At 36.8% G+C, this 22,932-nt stretch overlaps 3 protein-coding genes across 6 annotated transcripts; all 3 read right to left on the bottom strand.

Moving 5' to 3' along the window:
• Nucleotides 1–115: 115 nt before the first annotated feature.
• LOC117315513 (potassium voltage-gated channel protein Shaw-like) lies at nucleotides 116–9,364 on the bottom strand. The gene is made up of 3 exons (XM_033869738.1): nucleotides 9,253–9,364; nucleotides 8,428–8,895; nucleotides 116–4,492 (listed from the first exon to the last, which is right to left on the bottom strand). Exons 1-3 carry the CDS (start codon nucleotides 9,274–9,276, stop codon nucleotides 3,758–3,760), a joined length of 1,227 nt encoding a protein of 408 aa, XP_033725629.1. The 5' UTR covers nucleotides 9,277–9,364; the 3' UTR covers nucleotides 116–3,757.
• LOC117315510 lies at nucleotides 116–14,334 on the bottom strand. 4 transcript variants are annotated; one of them, XM_033869734.1, is made up of 2 exons: nucleotides 12,741–14,334; nucleotides 116–1,170 (listed from the first exon to the last, which is right to left on the bottom strand). In XM_033869734.1, the coding sequence occupies exons 1-2, from the start codon at nucleotides 13,330–13,332 to the stop codon at nucleotides 605–607; spliced, it is 1,158 nt and encodes a 385-aa protein (XP_033725625.1). In that variant the 5' UTR covers nucleotides 13,333–14,334; the 3' UTR covers nucleotides 116–604. The 4 variants fall into 4 exon arrangements, with proteins under 4 accessions (XP_033725625.1, XP_033725626.1, XP_033725622.1 ...); XM_033869735.1 differs by having other exon boundaries at nucleotides 116–1,196; nucleotides 13,002–14,309; XM_033869731.1 differs by having other exon boundaries at nucleotides 12,788–13,897.
• LOC117315512 (potassium voltage-gated channel protein Shaw-like) lies at nucleotides 12,262–19,938 on the bottom strand. The gene is made up of 3 exons (XM_033869737.1): nucleotides 19,806–19,938; nucleotides 18,971–19,438; nucleotides 12,262–16,406 (listed from the first exon to the last, which is right to left on the bottom strand). The coding sequence occupies exons 1-3, from the start codon at nucleotides 19,827–19,829 to the stop codon at nucleotides 15,672–15,674; spliced, it is 1,227 nt and encodes a 408-aa protein (XP_033725628.1). The 5' UTR covers nucleotides 19,830–19,938; the 3' UTR covers nucleotides 12,262–15,671.
• Between the last annotated feature and the right edge of the window lie 2,994 nt (nucleotides 19,939–22,932).

The raw sequence follows: 22,932 nt of genomic DNA, 5'->3' as shown, positions 1-22,932 counted from the left end.
CTAAATAAGGACCTAAATTGTTGATACCTAGTCGGTAGCTACGTGCAGTATAAATCCTTTATACCAAACGTGGGCTGAAATATTATTGTGTATCAAATATAACAAAGGTAACATATTTAAACCACAATATTTATTATTATATTTATTAACATAGGCATATACAAACGCACATACAAAAGAGGCGCGAAATACAAATTATAAAATAAGATACACATTGATACCAGTAAAGTGAATAGATTAGTTGGTATTTACAAATAAGTGATCAATTACCCGGTACGTTCAGTAACGTGTATCACATGTCCAATAAGATGACGTTTAGTATATTTTGTGTACCCTGTAAGTGAACATCACTTTAGAGAGAACAGTATCCCTTACGAGGGGTTGCTAATGAGATGGAGGCGAGAGCTGCACTCCTCCTGGACAAGGAAACTTCCCTTGTAGATGGTGAAGGGAAACTGGCGTAGACGGAGTGGAAGACACCATGGACAGCAATGGGAAACTCCCACAGACAGAGTAGGTAGACCAGCTATAAACGGGGAAAGAGGAACTCCCGTGGACCGAGTGGAAAGACAACTTTGGGCGGGGAAAGAGGAACTCCCGTAGATCAAGTGGAAAGACAACTTTGGGCGGGGAAAGAGGAACTCCTGTAGTCCGAGTGGAAAGACAACTTTGGGTGGGGAAAGAGGAACTCCAATTGAAGTAGAACGGAAACCCTTATGGGAGGTCGCTGAGGAGATAAAAAGTGAGAACTCCACTCTTTGTGGATAAGGAAACTCCTCTGGATGGAGAATGGGAACTGTCGTAGACGGAGTGGAGGACACCATGGACAGCAAAGGGGAACTCCCATAGACAGAGCGGATAGACCAGCTATAAACGGGGAAAGAGGAACTCCCGTGGACCGAGTGGAAAGACAACTTAGGGTGGGGAAAGAGGAACTCCCGTAGACCGAGTGGAAAGACAACTTTGGGCGGGGAAAGAGGAACTCCCGTAGATCGAATGGAAAGACAACTTTGGGCGGGGAAAGAGGAACTCCCGTAGATCGAGTGGAAAGACAACTTTGGGCGGGGAAAGAGGAACTCCCGTAGATCGAGTGGAAAGACAACTTTGGGCGGGGAAAGAGGAACTCCCGTAGATCGAGTGGAAAGACAACTTTGGGCGGGGAAAGAGGAACTCCCGTAGATCGAGTGGAAAGACAACTTTGGGCGGAGAAAGAGGAACTCCAATTGAAGTAGAACGGAAAACCTTAAGGGAGGTCGCTGAGGTGGTAAACGTGAGAGCTCTTTCGTACAGGGATGAAGATAACTCATCTGGATAGAGAAAAGAGGGGATAAGTAGAAGGAGTAGAGTACACCATGAACACGAAAGGGGGACTCTCGTAGACGGCATGGACAGACCAATCGCGTCTGGGAAAGGAAACTTAATTGTTCTTACGGGATGTCGATAAGGAAGAGCGAAGGGGTTAGAGAGGATAGAGCTACTCAATTGAAGACGTGGATACAGCAAAAAGTCAAATTAAAACTGAATCAAGTATCGGGTGTTATGCTGTGCAATATAATAATAATAATGGTCTTTATTTATACTTGATAACATGTTGAGCTTAAAAGCTCGTCTTACACATGGTTAAGATAAGTAATAGAATATACAATATTTACAACATATAAAAGAATAATACTATAACATATGATTTAACATAATTTTGGAGCCGTCATTTAATGTAAAGGATAAAAGTACAACTACGGCAAGATTACAGATTACTCCATAAAAAAGTTATTTGCTGCTTTCTTAAAAGATAAAAGTGTTGAACAGTTTCTCACATTACTTGGTAAAAGATTCCATGTATGAGCTCCTTGATATTTAAAAGACTTTTGAAAGTATTTGTATTGTGAGATGGTAAGTAAAAAAAATTTGTGTTTGAGAATCTGGTAGACCTACAATGGACATCAGATATGCTAGTAAAACAATTTAAATTTTGTGGAGCTAGATCGTTAAGTATGTTGTACATAAAAACAGACTGACTATATAAAATCCTTTTGCTAAAAAGGCAGCCATCTTAGTATTTTAAACATGTCATTAGATGGAGTTAAAAAGTCACAATTTAAAATAATTCTGGCTGCTCTCTTCTGAAGGCGCTCCAACTTAACAATATTCTTTTTTGTACTGTTGCCCCAGACAGTAGCACAGTAGTCAATGTGAGGATTGATAAAACAGTTAAAAACGTAATACAGGAAGTCTGGCTTAAAAATGGTTTTATCTTTTTCATTTGAAAAATTTGATTTCTCTACATACAATTGAGAACTGGTAATCCCAGGACATACAATCATCAACTGATACTCCTAACAACTTTTCATGTTTTATATTTTTACCAATTATAGACCTCTATGGACCTTCCTTGGGGACTCGTGGAAATGGATTACAGACCTCTATGGACCTTCCTTGGGGACTCGTGGAAATGGATTACAGACCTCTATGGACCTACCTTGGGGAATCGTGAGAATGTATTTAAGACCCGTTATATACATCCGTGGACTTTCTGAGGGAACTGAAGAACAATCTAATGGTAAGTGATTAATGGGACCGGCATTTTACCAAACATATTGGAACATTACATAGACAGATAAATAATAAAAAACGGCGACGTCAACAACAAAGTAAAACACAATGTATATCGAGGTCGCTAAACTGTTGTGGTGGAGATACATGTATATAGAGGTTCCCCAACAAGTGACAGTTATTTATCATGTTTATCGAACTCGACTTAGGTAATTTTCAAGCTTTAACTGGTGTCTTTTAAATCTGAAAATTAACTAACGAGTTCGATAAACATGATAAACAACTTCTTTACCTACAAATGTGTAAATATAATAACACACCGTTACCAATTTTATCACGTGCCATATTAGTTGTGAAACAAGCGTAGTGATGGGAAAAAAGTTGATAGAGATATACGCCACGGCCACACTAATCGTCATTAAGGCTGATAGAATTCGTTTGGTGCATTCGTTTATATGTTTATGAGAATAAAATATTGTCATTGTCATTAAAGACGCGAAATATAATAAATCTGTCAACCAAGTATGTTTTATTATACTTTGGAATACTTGTTATATCACAAATATAATATTTACTCGTAATCTGGCCAAAAATATACATAAATAGTTATTCTCTACATGGCATTTCTACACAAATAAAGATATTCTTTCTCGGGCATTGAACTACAGAAGAATATTTTTGATGTATTCTAGAAAGGCACAGGAAAAATAACTACTACCGTATAGCCGGCTATTTCCGCGGGAATGATATTTTCGCTAATTCGCGGGCCATAAACGTGATCGCGAAAATTTTATCCGTGTGATAATATGACAAGCGCAAATATTATCCGCGATATCAATGACTATATCAGCATCGTCACTAGCAAGCATGTTCATATTGAATTATATCTCTTAACTTTTGGTATATAGTCAAGAATGATTGTTAAGAAAGCATTGTTTGTAAATTGACTTGTTAAATTTTAATGTAAGACAAAGAAGATTACATATTAAAATAAGAGGAAACCGAACATAATTGACGCATACAGGTAAGCTGGATCGCGGAAATTAAATTTGTGTAAATCTAAGTAAAAATGGCGAAAATATAGACCCGTGAAAATAGCAAGCTATACGGTTAGGTATCATATAAAATTGTACAAATTCTTAGAGACAGACACATCATCTCATCTCTTCCGTTGCATACACCAAACTTCCTCTTTTGTTTGGTCAAATCAAATAACTTTTGTTGGTTGGTGAAAGGGAACTGCAGCCAACTGATTCGGATGAAGATCGGTCACGTGTCGTTCGCGGTCTCGGTTACGTGAGTAGAGCGTGCTAAATGTTTGATAAACGGCTGAAATGGGAAGTGGAAGTAGGACCAGTCCACTCATTCCACAGAGGACAGCAATAACCTTACCAGCTATCGTAATAGGGCAAATGTCTCCATAGCCAATGGTTGTCATGGTAACCAATGCCCAGTAAATGGACGACGGAACATCGTTTAAGGAGGTGTACTCAGATGTGCTGTCAAACCCGAAAGCAAGGATTCCGAAAAAGACACAATTTACGATCATTATCGATACATATAGCAACAACGCCCGCTTACTCTTATACACCGCAAGGAGGAGTAAAGCGAGGGCGCGGTTAGCCTTCATCACGCGATAGAACCGGACATACTTAAACATCTGAACTACCCCGAGTGCCTGGACGGAGAGATGAATATTGGGGAATATCAATTCCACAATGCTTACTATAAGTGTTGCGACGCAAGCCATGAGAGCGAGGATGTCCAGAATGTTGATGACGCTGAAGATGAATCGTACTTTGTTTGGCGACATGACGAAGCGGATCAGGATGTCCAGAAGAAACACCAAATTGGCAAGATTGAGGATGTGTAAGAATCCAATATCCACCATGTCAGGGATTACTGACATCAGGACACAAACGAAGTAGAACAGCATGTACCCCTACAAAAGAGGATTACAGAGTAATAAAAGGATTATAAATAAGAAAATAAAATCCGTACATACTAGTAATTAAAAAAGTTATAGTATTAGAGAAGTAGTTTTTACCACAATAGGTGGGGGGTAATTCAACTCCCAAGGCATGAAATAATCATTACAACTGTTCAATAACATTCAGTTTATACCACACGCCGTGGTTAACTCTAAATGCGTTTTGATTGGTTCACATGGTGACCTTTGACCGGGACTATTTTCAATCACGTGGTTCAATGCAATTTGATTGGCTAACACTTGAAGACAGATTCACGATGTCCTGGAAATGATAAGGCATAAGAAGTAGTTCGCAGTTGTTTTGTTACATTCTTGTAAATATATATAGATATTCATCAATGTATTGCTTTAAAAGAATAAACCTCCTTATTATTTATGTTTCGTGATGATTTGAAATATTTTCATGCATTTCCGAATTTGTCAGTTTTGCATATTAATTAGCAGCATTTCAAATTAGGTCATATCCTTACATTAGACCTGATATTGAGAAAAGAACACACGTTGACACAAAGTATGTCACTTTATTCTCAAAATAGTTTTTCTATTGTGGTAGAAACAGGTCGCTAAAGCTCGTGTTTCTATAACTTTAAAAAAAAAATTAACTCGGGTGAAAGAAATACCACACTCGTTGTGTAACCTCTATATATACGAACTCTCTCTAATAATATCTGATAATAGCATAACAACATAACCCCAGACAAAAAATTACTAAGTAGCGTATGTCTTATCCTATGAAATGTCTTTTAAAGTTATAGCGCAGTATTACATATCCTATGTAGCCTTTCAAACGTTATATAATCCTTTAAGGGGGTTATTTAACTAGAGCTCCTCAAAAGTGACAAGAACATCTTGATATGTACATATAAAGTTATACTGCCATATATACAGGACGAAAAACAACAATGTTTTATTGTATTGTATATGGAAAAATAACATAAATTATTGGTTCCTTTACCTGCATTTTAACACTGTATAACATGTTGTGATATAATACATAACTCCCTACGCTTGAACACCGACATAAATATTAATCCTGCTTGTAACAAGCATTTCTATCGGCTAAAATATGTATGTGATTGTTGTTACACCGCTTTTGATTGGCTTGTAAAGTTGAGCAACAACATCTTGAAGGAAACAGATGGATGCAAAAGTAAATGAAAGAAATATTTTCTATTTTGTTCAGTCGAGAATAAATTTGGTTGTATGGTTACTGAAAATGAACATTTTAGTGATAATCTTATCTATTCAGTTTGGTTTTCGCTTAAGATTTATTTCGCCGTAATATGTAAATTAATACTATCGTGTTTATCTTAATCTTATTAAAACATATCCCACGCGGTCTTACATTCAGTAAAACGTTTACATTCTTTAAAGGTCATTTCTATGATTAAGCCTTCATTAATGATCAATAATACTGCTAACATACCTATATAAGTGGTAATCTTATTTTCGCACTCTCTCACTTACATCATTCCCGTTATTCCGATAAATTATGATTGTGTTGCGTTTCTGCTAACTCTTTATTTCTTCTGACACCACATCGTTACGTTAATCGATGAAATTTAAAACAAAACATACACAGGTATGTAAAATTCCTTCAGTTTTATTAAGATATGACTTTCATTCAAAGTATTTGCCAATCAAGATATATCAAATTCCAATCCAATATATACTCCAGGAGTAGAACGTATAAATTCACAAATAATTCACAAAGTAAATAAGAAAGCCTGAAGTTGAATACATTCCAGCAGTATCTAAATAAAATCCACTCCAATTCCTTTTAGAAGTAACCAAGATGAAGAAAATAATTGCACAATAAAAGGTTCTGTAAAGTTCCTAATTACATATCACTAAACTATGACTCAAAAATATAAACTAAACTACTCTACACATTTCTATACTTTCTATCTAAAACTAAGATAATAAAATCCAAAGTCTCTCTGTTAATAAGACCAACTCCAAACACTAGCCCTAAAAACTCTCTAAAACTAACTCCTTGTTCCAGACTCACTCTGAAAACTCCTCTAACCACTCGATGTCCAAAAAAAGCCCCTACTCTAAGTTAACAGCCCTTTATATATGGCCAGCAAACTATTCTTGACCAGTGACATCACTTACTTAACCCCACTACCTACACAATAGATGCTAAACTTAAACACCAACACAGTCTAATAAAAGAATGACATCATGGTCAAGTTCTAAATATACAACCTCTAGGAACCGACTATAAACAGATCATAACCTCATACCTATTTATACCTCAGCATGCATATCTATTTTAAGGCAGTCCACCCAATGACCACATACCTATTTATACCACAGCCTGGCAAGCTATTTTAAGGCAGTCCACCCAATGACCACATACCTATTTATATACCAGAGCTGAGAATCTATTTCAATGTAGCCCCGCCCCCCTGGATGATCGCATACCTATTTATAAACCAGTCCTCCAGACTGACCAGGCGGCTATGCATATACCAGTCCTGGAGACTGACCAGGAGTCTATTTATAAACCACCCATACGGACCTAACCCAGCCTCTGATAATATATACACACCAGCCTCTGAGAATGACCACCAAGGTACAATATATCATCCCCAGAAGGAACTGACAACTATTCACATCTAACCTACTTAAGACCTAATAATTACACTACAGGCTTAAACAACCTCCACTGGTGTTAACTCTATCAATTACTACTTTAAACCTTATCTCTGATCTTCACAGTCGCCAAGGCTAATTAGAGGCCACTTCCCTACTACTACTAAACTGACCATCTACAATTAACCTCTTACTCACCTTAAAAATAAGAAACCAAGAAAAATCCAAATAAATGAAAAAAAAGAGAACCTCACAATTGTGTTGCTTGCAGATTCTACATATTCTGTTCTGTTGCAGGAATTGTCAATGGTTACATATATATGTGTGAGTTTAATAAATATATTTTGTCTTATATTTTAAGCAACTATAAATGTAAGAATCAGCGTTGGAAAATATTATTAGGCGTAATATTAAAAAAAAGATAAATATAATAAAACTAAGAATTCCCCTTTTTCACGAACATAAAAAGTGTCCGCATCCGTGTTTTCTAAATAGATGTACCAGTGCAAAACATTTCGATTTTGTGGGTACTACGAGAATGTATGCAGATCGTGAGCAGAACATCGCGGGAACTCGTCGCTCGCAGTCACGTGACTATACATTCGACCTTTTCCGCGCGGAAGAATTCTTTACAAATATCAACAAGGTAAACAGTGTTTTAACACCGATAAATATACATTTATAGAACATTTAACGTTATAGACTCGTGTATCGCTATATCTTAAACCCATTTCACTATCTATAAGACGAAATCACCCTTTGCTAAGTAATGAGTAAGAAATCTTTAGTATTAGTCATTATAAGGATTACTGCAGATTTACATATTTTAGCGGTATCTTATTTTAGCAATTTTCGCGCTGGAAGCATTCTGTTACGTTAGATTATAATTGCATTGTATAGTTTTCTAATGCAGATATTGTGTCAGTTTATCGTTGAGCTAATCTGTTAAAATCTGGTAACGTGCTAAAAGGTTTATTGCACTAAAATACTTGTTTTGGTATCATCATACACTGTATACTAGCTGATATATAAAGGCTAACTTATAAAAACTAAATTAAAATTCATTTGCAAAACACAAAACATGGCGTGTACTTTGCACGGTTTATTCATTTTTCGCGTTATAACTCATTAACGACTATGAGTAAAATAGCGACTTCGTAGTTATAGATTCCGCTTAATGGATTGAAAGCGAAATTATTTTTAGAGCCTTTATTTTACCTTGTCAGCAACTAGCAATTTGCCATTGTCAAAACCGCTACGTTACCTCGCCGATATTATATAATTACCTTAGCCATCACTGATGATGATGGGTATTCCAGGAGGTTCCAGATCGTGGAAGACATCTTCTCAGCCTTCTGAAATAGTTGCATACTGTTAGGAAAGACGGGCAGCTCCATGTCTAGAAACGCCATTGTCTTGTCAACTCCATCATCCTTGTACAGAACCCGCCAACAACAACTGGAAACGAGGCCAGCTGATATATCCCAGAATCCTAATTCCTCTCGAATCTGTCGTCCACAAACTGTTTCCGGCAGATGCAGGACACCATTTCTGTAGAAATCTAACACGCAGCCAAATACAGCAGGGTTCCTGTCAAAGAAGAATTCCCCGTGTTCCTGTTGCATCTCCTTGCCACTTTCCTGTAGTCGGCCAAGTTTGGAATTAGGGATTCTTTGAAGAGTGGCCCAGGTTGTAGAGAATCTCGTCCCGCCAACGTTAAAATGGACCTGGTCGGCCATTGTGCTGGTTATCGCCTAACACCAGTAAAACATAAATCAGTATGTTTAGTTCAGATGATACTTAATCAGAAACAATGAAAAAGTTTAGACAATTGAATATGAATGACTCAATTTAAACTAAGCACGGACAAAAACACCTCGGTAGTAAGCAGGCGATTACTAGACGATTCTGTAGTAACCAAGTGGTTTCAGCTGGTAGTAAAGCTATAAATAGATACCGATTTTCACAACAAGTTATTTCAACTTTGTAATCGACAACTGTTTAGTGTCATATAACTTGAAGAAAATAACTCGCTTATTTGCAGTATATATATATCTAAATGTCTCTGGTTACCAAATTTAATGAAATGAAACATTAAACAGTTACAGTACCTTAGGATTGTTTGGTGTGTCCATAGCTCTGTTCTGTAGCTCACTGTAGTATTCACAGGCTTGACCTATTACATGTAAACAGGCAGCCAGCCGACGTGGTTAAATCCAGTTTGTTATGGAAGCTATGTACCGCAATATCCGGAGGGTATAAAATTGGTTGAATATTGTAATTCCTAAAATACTTTTGACTTAAATTTGACTTCGTGTTTCGCGTAATTGAAAAGGTAACATATAAACAACTCACCACAAATAGTTGAACAAGATTAAGTAGGTAACGATTTCCTTAATCACAATGAAATTGATTTCCTGTGAAGCAGGCCAGATACCGGACCCGCTATACCAAAATGTTGGAGTCATTACACAATTTTAGTACCCTATCATTACCGACAAATCATAAAGACCCATGAATGACATTCAATCACGGTACATACACATTATAATGAGATCTGTTGCTCAATTCAAAAGATGCTTCACTTGTTTGTTTCATACCGTCTTTCTTTCTGAGGCACGACTAAATGTAAAGATTAATCTAAGTTTTATATGGTATATGTCGACGCAGTGATATATGTTATATGTCGACGCAGTGATATATTTTATGTCGACGCAGTGATACATTTTATATGTCGACGCAGTGATATATGTTATATGTCGACGCAGTGGTATATGTTATATGCCGACGCAGTGGTATATGTTATACGTCGACGCAGTGGTATATGTTATATGTCGACGCAGTGGTATATTTGATATGTCGACGCAGTGATATATTTTATATGTCGACGCAGTGATATATGTTATATGTCGACGCAGTGATATATGTTATATGTCGACACCAGGGGAATAACACACATGCCCTAGTTTGTAGGCAGACGGCTGACGCAGTAACACAAATTGGTGCCGTTATTTATGTATGATATGGAAGGTAAGCGCTGCAATCCGCGAGTACGATTATTACATGCTAATTCTCAATATATACTCCTGCAGTTTACGGAAAGAGAAAACAACCTGCTGTTACCCACTGGACGTGCGTAAGAAGCAATTTATGTGGGAATCTTTCATGTCCCATGTTATGCTCATATTAAAGTAACGAATTAAAATGTTGCATCTATTGGGTATTTAGGACCAACATTTCCCTTCTCTTTAACGCCAGGGGACAATTGAAGAACCCACTATATTTCTATTTAAGGTAAACGTTCAACACAGAACGACAAAACACCAGTACTGTAGGCGAGCCATTAAGAAAGGAGAACACAAAAGAGAAGGGAAATGTCCTAAATATCCAATGGGTGCAATATTTTATTTTAAAGAATCATACCTCCTACCTGTTGAGTCACCAATGCCGCTTTCTGTGTTGATGTTTCTAGAATTATGATACACGTACAGCAAAAATGTTTGATAAGTTACGAAAGGGAGCATGCAACTGTGGCATAACCCGGTAAGAAGGAACTTCGGATACAAGAATATTTATCAAAATAATATTTCAACAGTAAGTGACAAACTTTTGATGAATCCATGAAAAGCCATTTTGATGATTCAATCGCGAACCATCTACATTCTCCGTAAACGAGAACATCCGGAAAATAGAACGTGTGGACGGTTCATGATCGTTTATTTGTCAAATGTTTAATTTTGTTGAAGGTTTTGTTGTTATCCTCTGTTTTGGTTTGGTGCTCTCCCATGTCCATGCTTCCAATCCTTTTTAGCTCTCTGGACGGAGTCCAGGAGAGCTTACGCAGTCATTCTCATGTTTTTGCCGGAAGTAGAATTATTAAAATTTTGTGGACAGAGGATATCAGAAACAGTGGGACTGTCAGAATGGATTTCAAGACACATGATTGGGGTCGACACGAACTAGATTTGACAAGAAATTTGAGTCGTTAAATGTTTTCATTTTCGAGTAATCGTCAATTTACGGTGTCATTTTGGACATATTCGGTGTCACAGGGACATGCCGAACGTTATTCTGAGGAGTTATGAGGCAAAGTTCCTATATCAACCCACTGTAATGTGTATATAGTAATGTGCTGCAACACACGTATCCCTGTGCCGCTGCAAAAAATTGCTGCTATGCGTGTTACTTTATACACATTATGTCGTCTGCTACAGTGTACAGAGTGTCTCGCGAGGTATATATTAACAATATTTCGTCATGTTATGAAGAAATGTCCTTAGTTTCTTCTCATAATATTTATTTATTTTTCCGTTGAGTATTTATGGAGCAATACAGAATTGTCTACACTGATATTTCCGTGTGACACCATTTCTCTATATGACGTTACTAAAATAACGTCAAAATGGCGTTCAAAAAATTAGGTATTGTAAAAAAATATTATTTCTCTAGTCATATACATCGGAAAACAGTGAAAATATTATGAGATGAAACAGGAAACAATTCTCTATAAGAGTACAAAATTTCATTTAAAACGATCAATACACAAAGTCAGGAAAATTCATTGAAAAAGTTGAAAATACAAAGAATATATAGCAAAATTAAAAAAAAATTGAAAGTACAAACAAGCTGGATTTCAAATCAACGTCCAGAGAGCTACGAGGCCCTTGGCCTCTTGTTATTGGTGTCTTCATAAAAGGTCATGTTGTATTGCATTTTGTTTTGGTCTCTTCCCTGCTTGGTTTGGTATATCCTAGCGGTTAATGTTAAAACCCATTCACGTTAAGTCTTAACCGTGATTCTTGATAACAAGGCTTGGAAGTTTCGGCGCATTCGATTGCATGTATCGGTATTAATCATATATATATATATTCGAAAGAGCCGATAATGTTTTGAATGTTTCGATTATCTGAGCGTTTAAAGGATGTGTACAAAAGACAAACGAGAAAGCATATTAGTAAAAATGAATTTTCTTGTCCCATACATATTCTAGCATTTGTCAGTGACGCTAAATAAGGACCTAAATTGTTGATACCTAGTCGGTAGCTACGTGCAGTATAAATCCTTTATACCAAACGTGGGCTGAAATATTATTGTGTATCAAATATAACAAAGGTAACATATTTAAACCACAATATTTATTATTATATTTATTAACATAGGCATATACAAACGCACATACAAAAGAGGCGCGAAATACAAATTATAAAATAAGATACACATTGATACCAGTAAAGTGAATAGATTAGTTGGTATTTACAAATAAGTGATCAATTACCCGGTACGTTCAGTAACGTGTATCACATGTCCAATAAGATGACGTTTAGTATATTTTGTGTACCCTGTAAGTGAACATCACTTTAGAGAGAACAGTATCCCTTACGAGGGGTTGCTAATGAGATGGAGGCGAGAGCTGCACTTCTCCTGGACAAGGAAACTTCCCTTGTAGATGGTGAAGGGAAACTGGCGTAGACGGAGTGGAGGACACCATGGACAGCAATGGGAAACTCCCACAGACAGAGTAGGTAGACCAGCTATAAACGGGGAAAGAGGAACTCCCGTGGACCGAGTGGAAAGACAACTTAGGGTGGGGAAAGAGGAACTCCCGTAGACCGAGTGGAAAGACAACTTTGGGCGGGGAAAGAGGAACTCCCGTAGATCGAATGGAAAGACAACTTTGGGCGGGGAAAGAGGAACTCCCGTAGACCGAGTGGAAAGACAACTTTGGGCGGGGAAAGAGGAACTTCCGTAGATCGAATGGAAAGACAACTTTGGGCGGGGAAAGAGGAACTCCTGATGATCGAGTGGAAAGACAACTTTGGGCGGGGAAAGAGGAACTCCCGTAGATCGAGTGGAAAGACAACTTTGGGCGGGGAAAGAGGAACTCCCGTAGATCGAGTGGAAAGACAACTTTGGGCGGGGAAAGAGGAACTCCCGTAGATCGAGTGGAAAGACAACTTTGGGCGGGGAAAGAGGAACTTCCGTAGATCGAGTGGCAAGACAACTTTGGGCGGGGAAAGAGGAACTCCAATTGAAGTAGAACGGAAACCCTTAAGGGAGGTCGCTGAGGTGGTAAACGTGAGAGCTCTTTCGTACAGGGATGAAGATAACTCATCTGGACAGAGAAAAGAGGGGATAAGTAGAAGGAGTAGAGTACACCATGAACACGAAAGGGGGACTCTCGTAGACGGCATGGACAGACCAATCGCGTCTGGGAATGGAAACTTAATTGTTCTTACGGGATGTCGAAAAGGAAGAGCGAAGGGGTTAGAGAGGATAGAGCTACTCAATTGAAGACGTGGATACAGCAAAAAGTCAAATTAAAACTGAATCAAGTATCGGGTGTTATGCTGTGCAATATAATAATAATAATGGTCTTTATTTATACTTGATAACATGTTGAGCTTAAAAGCTCGTCTTACACATGGTCAAGATAAGTAATAGAATATACAATATTTACAACATATAAAAGAATAATACTATAACATATGATTTAACATAATTTTGGAGCCGTCATTTAATGTAAAGGATAAAAGTACAACTACGGCAAGATTACAGATTACTCCATAAAAAAGTCTTTGCTGCTTTCTTAAAAGATAAAAGTGTTGAACAGTTTCTCACATTACTTGGTAAAAGATTCCATGTATGAGCTCCTTGATATTTAAAAGACTTTTGAAAGTATTTGTATGGTGAGATGGTAAGTAAAAAACATTTGTGTTTGAGAATCTGGTAGACCTACAATGGACATCAGATATGCTAGTAAAGCAATTTAAATTTTGTGGAGCTAGATCGTTAAGTATCTTGTACATAAAAACAGACTGACTATATAAAATCCTTTTGCTAAAAAGGCAGCCATCTTAGTATTTTAAACATGTCATTAGATGGAGTTAAAAAGTCACAATTTAAAATAATTCTGGCTGCTCTCTTCTGAAGGCGCTCCAACTTAACAATATTCTTTTTTGAACTGTTGCCGCAGAGAGTAGCACAGTAGTCAATATGAGGATTGATAAAACAGTTAAAAACGTAATACAGGAAGTCTGGCTTAAAAATGGTTTTATCTTTTTCATTTGAAAAATTTGACATGAGATTTTTCTACATACTATTGAGAACTGGTAATCCCAGGACATACAATCATCAACTGATACTCCTAACAACTTTTCGTGTTTTACATTTTTACCAATTATAGACCTCTATGGACCTTCCTTGGGGACTCGTGGAAATGGATTACAGACCTCTATGGACCTTCCTTGGGGAATCGTGAGAATGTATTTAAGACCCGTTATATACATCCGTGGACTTTCTGAGGGAACTGACGAACTATCTAATGGTAAGTGATTAATGGGACCAGCATTTTATCAAACATATTGAAACATTACGTAGACAAATAAATAATAAAAAACGGCGACGTCAACAACAAAGTAAAACACAATGTATATCGAGGTCGCTAAACTGTTGTGGTGGAGATACATGTATATAGAGGTTCCCCAACAAGTGACGGTTATTTATCATGTTTATCGAACTCGACTTAGGTAATTTTCAAGCTTTAGCTGGTGTCTTTTAAATCTGAAAATTAACTAACGAGTTCGATAAACATGATAAACAACTTCTTTACCTACAAATGTGTAAATATAATAACACACCGTTACCAATTTTATCACGTGCCATATTAGTTGTGAAACAAGCGTAGTGATGGGAAAAAAGTTGATAGAGATATACGCCACGGCCACACTAATTGTCATTAAGGCTGATATAATTCGTTTGGTGCATTCGTTTATATGTTTATGAGAATAAAATATTGTCATTGTCATTGTCATTAAAGACGCGAAATATAATAAATCTGTCAACCAAGTATGTTTTATTATACTTTGTAATACTTGTCATCTCACAAATATAATATTTACTCGTAATCTGGCCAAAAATATACATAAATAGTTATTCTCTACATGACATTTCTACACAAATAAAGATATTCTTTCTCGGGCATTGAACTACAGAAGAATATTTTTGATGTATTCTAGAAAGGCACAGAAAAAATAACTACTACCGTATAGCCGGCTATTTCCGCGGGGATGATATTTTCGCTAATTCGCGGGCCATAAACGTGATCGCGAAAATTTTATCCGTGTGATAATATGACAAGCGCAAATATTATCCGCGATATAAACGACTATATCAGCATCGTCACTAGCAAGCATGTTCATATTGAATTATATCTCTTAGCTTTTGGTATATAGACAAGAATGATTGTTAAGAAAGCATTGTTTGTAAATTGACTTGTTAAACTTTAATGTAAGACAAAGAAGATTACATATTAAAATAAGAGGAAACCGAACATAATTGACGCATACAGGTAAGCTGGATCGCGAAAATTAAAGTTGTGTAAATCTAAGTAAAAATGGCGAAAATATAGACCCGTGAAAATAGCCAGCTATACGGTTAGGTATCATATAAAAATGTACAAATTCTTAGAGATAGACACATCATCTCATCTCTTCCGTTGCATACACCAAACTTCCTCTTTTGTTTGGTCAAATCAAATAACTTTTGTTGGCTGGTGAAAGGGAACTGCAGCCAACTGATTCGGATGAAGATCGGTCACGTGTCGTTCGCGGTCTCGGTTACGTGAGTAGAGCGTGCTAAATGTTTGATAAACGGCTGAAATGGGAAGTGGAAGTAGGATCAGTCCACTTATTCCACAGAGGACAGCAATAACCTTACCAGCTATCGTAATAGGGCAAATGTCTCCATAGCCAATGGTTGTCATGGTAACCAATGCCCAGTAAATGGACGACGGAACATCGTTTAAGGAGGTGTACTCAGATGTGCTGTCAAACCCGAAAGCAAGGATTCCGAAAAAGACACAATTTACGATCATTATCGATACATATAGCAACAACGCTCGCTTACTCTTATACACCGCAAGGAGGAGTAAAGCGAGGGCGCGGTTGGCCTTCATCACGCGATAGAACCGGACATACTTAAACATCTGAACTACCCCGAGTGCCTGGACGGAGAGATGAATATTGGGGAATATCAATTCCACAATGCTTACTATAAGTGTTGCGACGCAAGCCATGAGAGCGAGGATGTCCAGAATGTTGATGACGCTGAAGATGAATCGTACTTTGTTTGGCGACATGACGAAGCGGATCAGGATGTCCAGAAGAAACACCAAATTGGTAAGGTTGAGGATGTGTAAGAATCCAATATCCACCATGTCAGGGATTACTGACAACAGGACACAAACGAAGTAGAACAGCATGTACCCCTACAAAAGAGGATTACAGAGTAATAAAAGGATTATAAATAAGAAAATTAAATCCGTACATATTAGTAATTAAAAAAAGTAATAGTATTAGAGAAGTAGTTTTTACCACAATAGGTGGGAGTTATTCAACTCCCAAGGCATGACATAATCATTACAACTGTTCAATTACATTCAGTTTATACCACACGCCGTGGTTAACTCTAAATGCGTTTTGATTGGTTCACATGGTGACCTTTGACCGGGACTATTTTCAATCACGTGGTTCAATGCCATTTGATTGGCTAACACTTGAAGACAGCTTCACGATGTCCTGGAAATGATAAGGCATAAGAAGTAGTTCGCAGTTGTTTTGTTACATTCTTGTAAATATATATAGATATTTATCAATTTATTGCTTTACAGGAATAAACCTCATTATTATTTATGTTTCGTGATAATTTGAAATATTTTCATGCATTTCCGAATTTGTCAGTTTTGCATATTAATTAGCAGCATTTCAAATTAGGTCATATCCTTACATTAGACCTGATATTGAGAAAAGAACACACGTTGACACAAAATAGGTCACTTTATTCTCAAAATAGTTTTTCTATTGTGGTAGAAACAGGTCGCGAAAGCTCGTGTTTCTATAACTTTTGAAAAATAATTAACTCGAGTGAAAGAAATACCATACTCGTTGTGTAACCTCTATATATACGAACTCTCTCTAATAATATCTAATAATAGCATAACAACATAACCCCAGACAAAAAATTACCAAGTAGCGTATGTCTTATCCTATGAAATGTCTTTTAAAGTTATAGCGCAGTATTACATATCCTATGTAGCCTTTCAAACGTTATATAATCCTTTAAGGGGGTTATTTAACTAGAGCTCCTCAAAAGTGTACATATAAAGTTATACTGCCATATATACAGGACGAAAAACAACAATGTCGGACACTTATTGTATTGTATATGGAAAAATAACATAAATTATTGGTTCCTTTACCTGCATTTTAACACTGTATAACATGTTGTGATATAATACATAACTCCCTACGCTTGAACACCGACATAAATATTAATCCTGCTTGTAACAAGCATTTCTATCGGCTAAAATATGTATGTGATTGTTGTTACACCGCTTTTGATTGGCTTGTAGAGTTGAGCAACAACATCTTAAAGGAAACAGATGGATGCAAAAGTAAATGAAAGAAATATTTTCTATTTTGTTCAGTCGAGAATAAATTTGGTTGTATGGTTACTGAAAATGAACATTTTAGCGATAATCTTATCTATTCAGTTTGGTTTTCGCTTAAGATTTATTTCGCCGTAATATGTAAATTAATACTATCGTGTTTATCTTAATCTTTAAAACATATCCCACGCGGTCTTACATTCAGTAAAACGTTTACATTCTTTAAAGGTCATTTCTATGATTAAGCCTTCATTAATGATCAATAATACTGCTAACATACCTATATAAGTGGTAATCTTATTTTCGCACTCTCTCACTTACATCATTCCCGTTATTCCGATAAATTATGATTGTGTTGCTTGCAGATTCTACATATTCTGTTCTGTTGCAGGTATTGTCAATGGTTACATATATATGTGTGAGTTTAATAAATATATTTTGTCTTATATTTTAAGCAACTATACATGTAAGAATCAGCGTTGGAAAATATTATTAGGCGTAATATTAAAAAAAAGATAAATATAATAAAACTAAGAATTCCCCTTTTTCACGAACATAAAAAGTGTCCGCATCCGTGTTTTCTAAATAGATGTACCAGTGCAAAACATTTCGATTTTGTATCTACTACGAGAATGTATGCAGATCGTGAGCAGAACATCGCCGGAACTCGTCGCTCGCAGTCACGTGACTATACATTCGACCTTTTCCGCGCGGAAGAATTCTTTACAAATATCAACAAGGTAAACAGTGTTTTAAAACCGATAAATATACATTTATAGAACATTTAACGTTATAGACTCGTGTTTCGCTATATCTTAAACCCATTTCACTATCTATAAGACGAAATCACCCTTTGCTAAGTAATGAGTAAAATATCTTTAGTATTAGTCACTATAAGGATTACTGCAGATTTACATATTTTAGCGGTATCTTATTTTAGCAATTTTCGCGCTGGAAGCATTCTGTTACGTTAGATTATAATTGCATTGTATAGTTTTCTAATGCAGATATTGTGTCAGTTTATCGTTGAGCTAATCTGTTAAAATCTGGTAACGTGCTAAAAGGTTTATTGCACTAAAATACTTGTTTTGGTATCATCATACACTGTATACTAGCTGATATATAAAGGCTAACTTATAAAAACTAAATTAAAATTCATTTGCAAAACACAAAACATGGCGTGTACTTTGTACGGTTTATTCATTTTTCGCGTTATAACTCATTATCGACTAGTCTATTAGTAAAATAGCGACTTCGTAGTTATAGATGTCGTTTAATGGATTGAAAGCGAAATTATTTTTAGAGCCTGTATTTCACCTGGTTAGCAACTAGCAATTTGCCATTGTCAAAACCGCTACGTTACCTCGCCGATATTATATAATTACCTTAGCCATCATTGATGATGATGGGTATTCCAGGAGGTTCCAGATCGTGGAAGACATCTTCTCAGCCTTCTGAAATAGCTGCATACTGTTAGGAAAGACGGGCAGCTCCATGTCTAGAAACGCCATTGTCTTGTCAACTCCATCATCCTTGTACAGAACCCGCCAACAACAACTGGAAACGAGGCCAGCTGATATATCCCAGAATCCTAATTCATCTCGAATCTGTCGTCCACAAACTGTTTCCGGCAGATGCAGGACACCATTTCTGTAGAAATCTAACACGCAGCCAAATACAGCAGGGTTCCTGTCAAAGAAGAATTCCCCGTGCTCCTGTTGTATCTCCTTGCCACTTTCCTGTAGTCGGCCAAGTTTGGAATTAGGGATTCTTTGCAGAGTGGCCCAGGTGGTAGAGAATCTCGTCCCGCCAACGTTAAAATGGACCTGGTCGGCCATTGCGCTGGTTATCGCCTAACACCAGTAAAACAAATCAGTATGTTTAGTTCAGATGATACTTAATCAGAAACAATGAAAAGGTTTAGACAATTGAATATGAATGACTCAATTTAAACTAAGCACGGACAAAAACACCTCGGTAGTAAGCAGGCGATTACTAGACGATTCTGTAGTAACCAAGTGGTTTCAGCAACACTTCTCACTGGTAGTAAAGCTATAAATAGATACCGATTTTCACAACAAGTTATTTCAACTTTTTAATCGACAACTGTTTAGTGTCATATAACTTGAAGAAAATAACTTGCTTATTTGCAGTATATATATATCTAAATGTCTCTGGTTACCAAATTTAATGAAATGAAACATTAAACAGTTACAGTACCTTAGGATTGTTTGGTGTGTCCATAGCTCTGTTCTGTAGCTCACTGTAGTATGCACAGGCTTGACCTATTAAACAGGCAGCCAGCCGACGAGGTTCAATCCATTTTGTTATGGAAGCTGTGTACCGCAATATCCGGAGGGTATAAAATTGGTTGAATATTGTAATTCCTAAAATACTTTTGACTTAAATTTGACTTCATGTTTCACGTAATTGAAAAGGTAACATATAAACAACTCACCACAAATAGTTGAACAAGATTAAGTAGGTAACGATTTCCTTAATCACAATGAAATTGATTTCCTGTGAAGCAGGCCAGATACCGGACCCGCTATACCAAAATGTTGGAGTCATTACACAATTTTAGTACCCTATCATTACCGACAAATCATAAAGGGACATAACCCATGAATGACATTCAATCACGGTACATACACATTACAATGAGATCTGTTGCTCAATTCAAAAGATGCTTCACGTGTTTGTTTCATACCGTCTTTCTTTCTGAGGCACGACTAAATGTAGAGATTAATCCAAGTTTTATATGTTATATGTCGACGCAGTGATATATGTTATATGTCGACGCAGTGGTATATGTTATATGTCGACGCAGTGATATATGTTATATGTCGACGCAGTGATATATGTTATATGTCGACGCAGTGATATATGTTATATGTCGACGCAGTGATATATGTTATATGTCGACGCAGTGATACATTTTATATGCCGACACTAGTGATACTATGTTATGTCGACACTAGTGATATATGTTATGTCGACGCAGTGATATATGTTATATGTCGACGCAGTGATATATTTTATATGTCGACGCAGTGATACATTTTATATGTCGACGCAGTGATACATTTTATATGCCGACACTATGATATATGTTATGTCGACGCAGTGATATATGTTATATGTCGACGCAGTGGTATATATTAAATGTCGACGCAGTGATATATGTTATATGTCGACGCAGTGATATATGCTATATGTCGACGCAGTGATACATTTTATATGCCGACACTATGATATATGTTATATGTCGACGCAGTGGTATATGTTATATGTCGACGCAGTGATATATGATATATGTCGACGCAGTGATATATGATATATGTCGACGCAGTGGTATATTTGATATGTCGACGCAGTGATATATTTTATATGTCGACGCAGTGATATATTTTAAATGTCGACGCAGTGATATATTTTAAATGTCGACGCAGTGATATATGTTATATGTCGACGCAGTGGTATGTTATATGTCGACGCAGTGATATATATGTTATATGTCGACGCAGTGATACATTTTATATGTCGACGCAGTGATATATTTTAAATGTCGACGCAGTGATATATGTTATATGTCGACGCAGTGATATGTTATATGTCGACGCAGTGATACATTTTATATGTCGACGCATGGATGTATTTTATGTCGACGCAGTGATATATGTTATATGTCGACGCAGTGGTATATTTTATATGTCGACGCAGTGATATATATGTTATATGTCGACGCAGTGATATATTTTATATGTCGACGCAGTGATATATGTTATATGTCGACGCAGTGATACATTTTATATGTCGACGCAGTGATATATGTTATATGTCGACGCAGTGATATATTTTATATGTCGACGGAGTGATATATGTTATATGTCGACGCAGTGATATATGTTATATGTCGACGCAGTGATATATGTTATATGTCGACGCAGTGATACATTTTATATGTCGACGCAGTGATATATATGTTATATGTCGACGCAGTGATATATTTTATATGTCGACGCAGTGATATATATGTTATATGTCGACGCAGTGATATATTTTATATGTCGACGCAGTGATATATGTTATATGTCGACGCAGTGATACATTTTATATGTCGACGCAGTGATATATGTTATATGTCGACGCAGTGATATATTTTATATGTCGACGCAGTGATATATGTTATATGTCGACGCAGTGATATATGTTATATGTCGACGCAGTGATATATGTTATATGTCGACGCAGTGATACATTTTATATGTCGACGCAGTGATATATATGTTATATGTCGACGCAGTGATATATGTTATATGTCGACGCAGTGATATATGTTATATGTCGACGCAGTGGTAAATTTTATAAGTCGACGCAGTGATATATTTTATATGTCGACGCAGTGATATATGTTATATGTCGACGCAGTGGTATATGTTATATGTCGACGCAGTGATATTTTATATGTCGAAGCAGTGGTATGAATATGCCGACGTAGTGATACATTTTATGTGTCGACGCAGTGGTAAAATTCAAGCGATCCTCTACTGTGTGTGTTAACTTCCATAAATCCAAAACATCAACAAAACACATGTTGCCTTGACCTTCATTTTGCCAGACTGGTTTGTTTACATCATACCGATAGCTGCAATTCAGCACGCGCAAACCTGCCTTCCCTATCCACTTGTAACTCAAGTGTACGTAATTGATTGGCACCTGTTCAGCTTAAAAAACATAAAGAACTACAAAAACAAAAAAACACACACACTCGCGGAAGAGTAACAGGTACATAACTAGAAATAGTCCCGTGTTAGAAGTACGATGTACAAGTACATATAGCAGTGTAACATACGCCTATGATATATCATAAATGGACACCATCTGCCTGCGTATTACAATTACAGAGTGGGTGCTGTGGTATATCAGATATTAACACCATCAGCCTCCACATTAGAGAAAGAGACCATTAGATACATCATAAATTGGTACTATTATGTAAAATTTCCGGCTGTGGTTTTACGGCATGAATATGAATTAGGTCCGTCAAGGGCTTCAAGAGGTATCTTGTACACAAGTTATTTTTATTTTTATTTCCAGAGTGTGATCTTTGGCCTTGAGCTCCAAACTAAATCTGTCCGGGGATCTGTGAGGTATCTTGTAAACAATCATGACGGACGGACAAAATGATTACTACAGTTGAGTGTAGACTAAAGGTTACACCCAAGTGCACTCCGAGTGCACTCCATTTGGACTTGGAGTGCACTCCGTTTGGACTCCAGGTAAACTTGGAGTGCACTCCAAGTGGACTCCCGAGTTTAACTGGAGTCCTATAAGACACCATGCC

This window comes from Pecten maximus, chromosome 17, assembly GCF_902652985.1.
Source record: "Pecten maximus chromosome 17, xPecMax1.1, whole genome shotgun sequence".
Taxonomy (NCBI): domain Eukaryota; kingdom Metazoa; phylum Mollusca; class Bivalvia; order Pectinida; family Pectinidae; genus Pecten; species Pecten maximus.
Note: the sequence above shows the minus strand (reverse complement) of the source record. Positions and strands in the feature narration are given on the sequence as shown.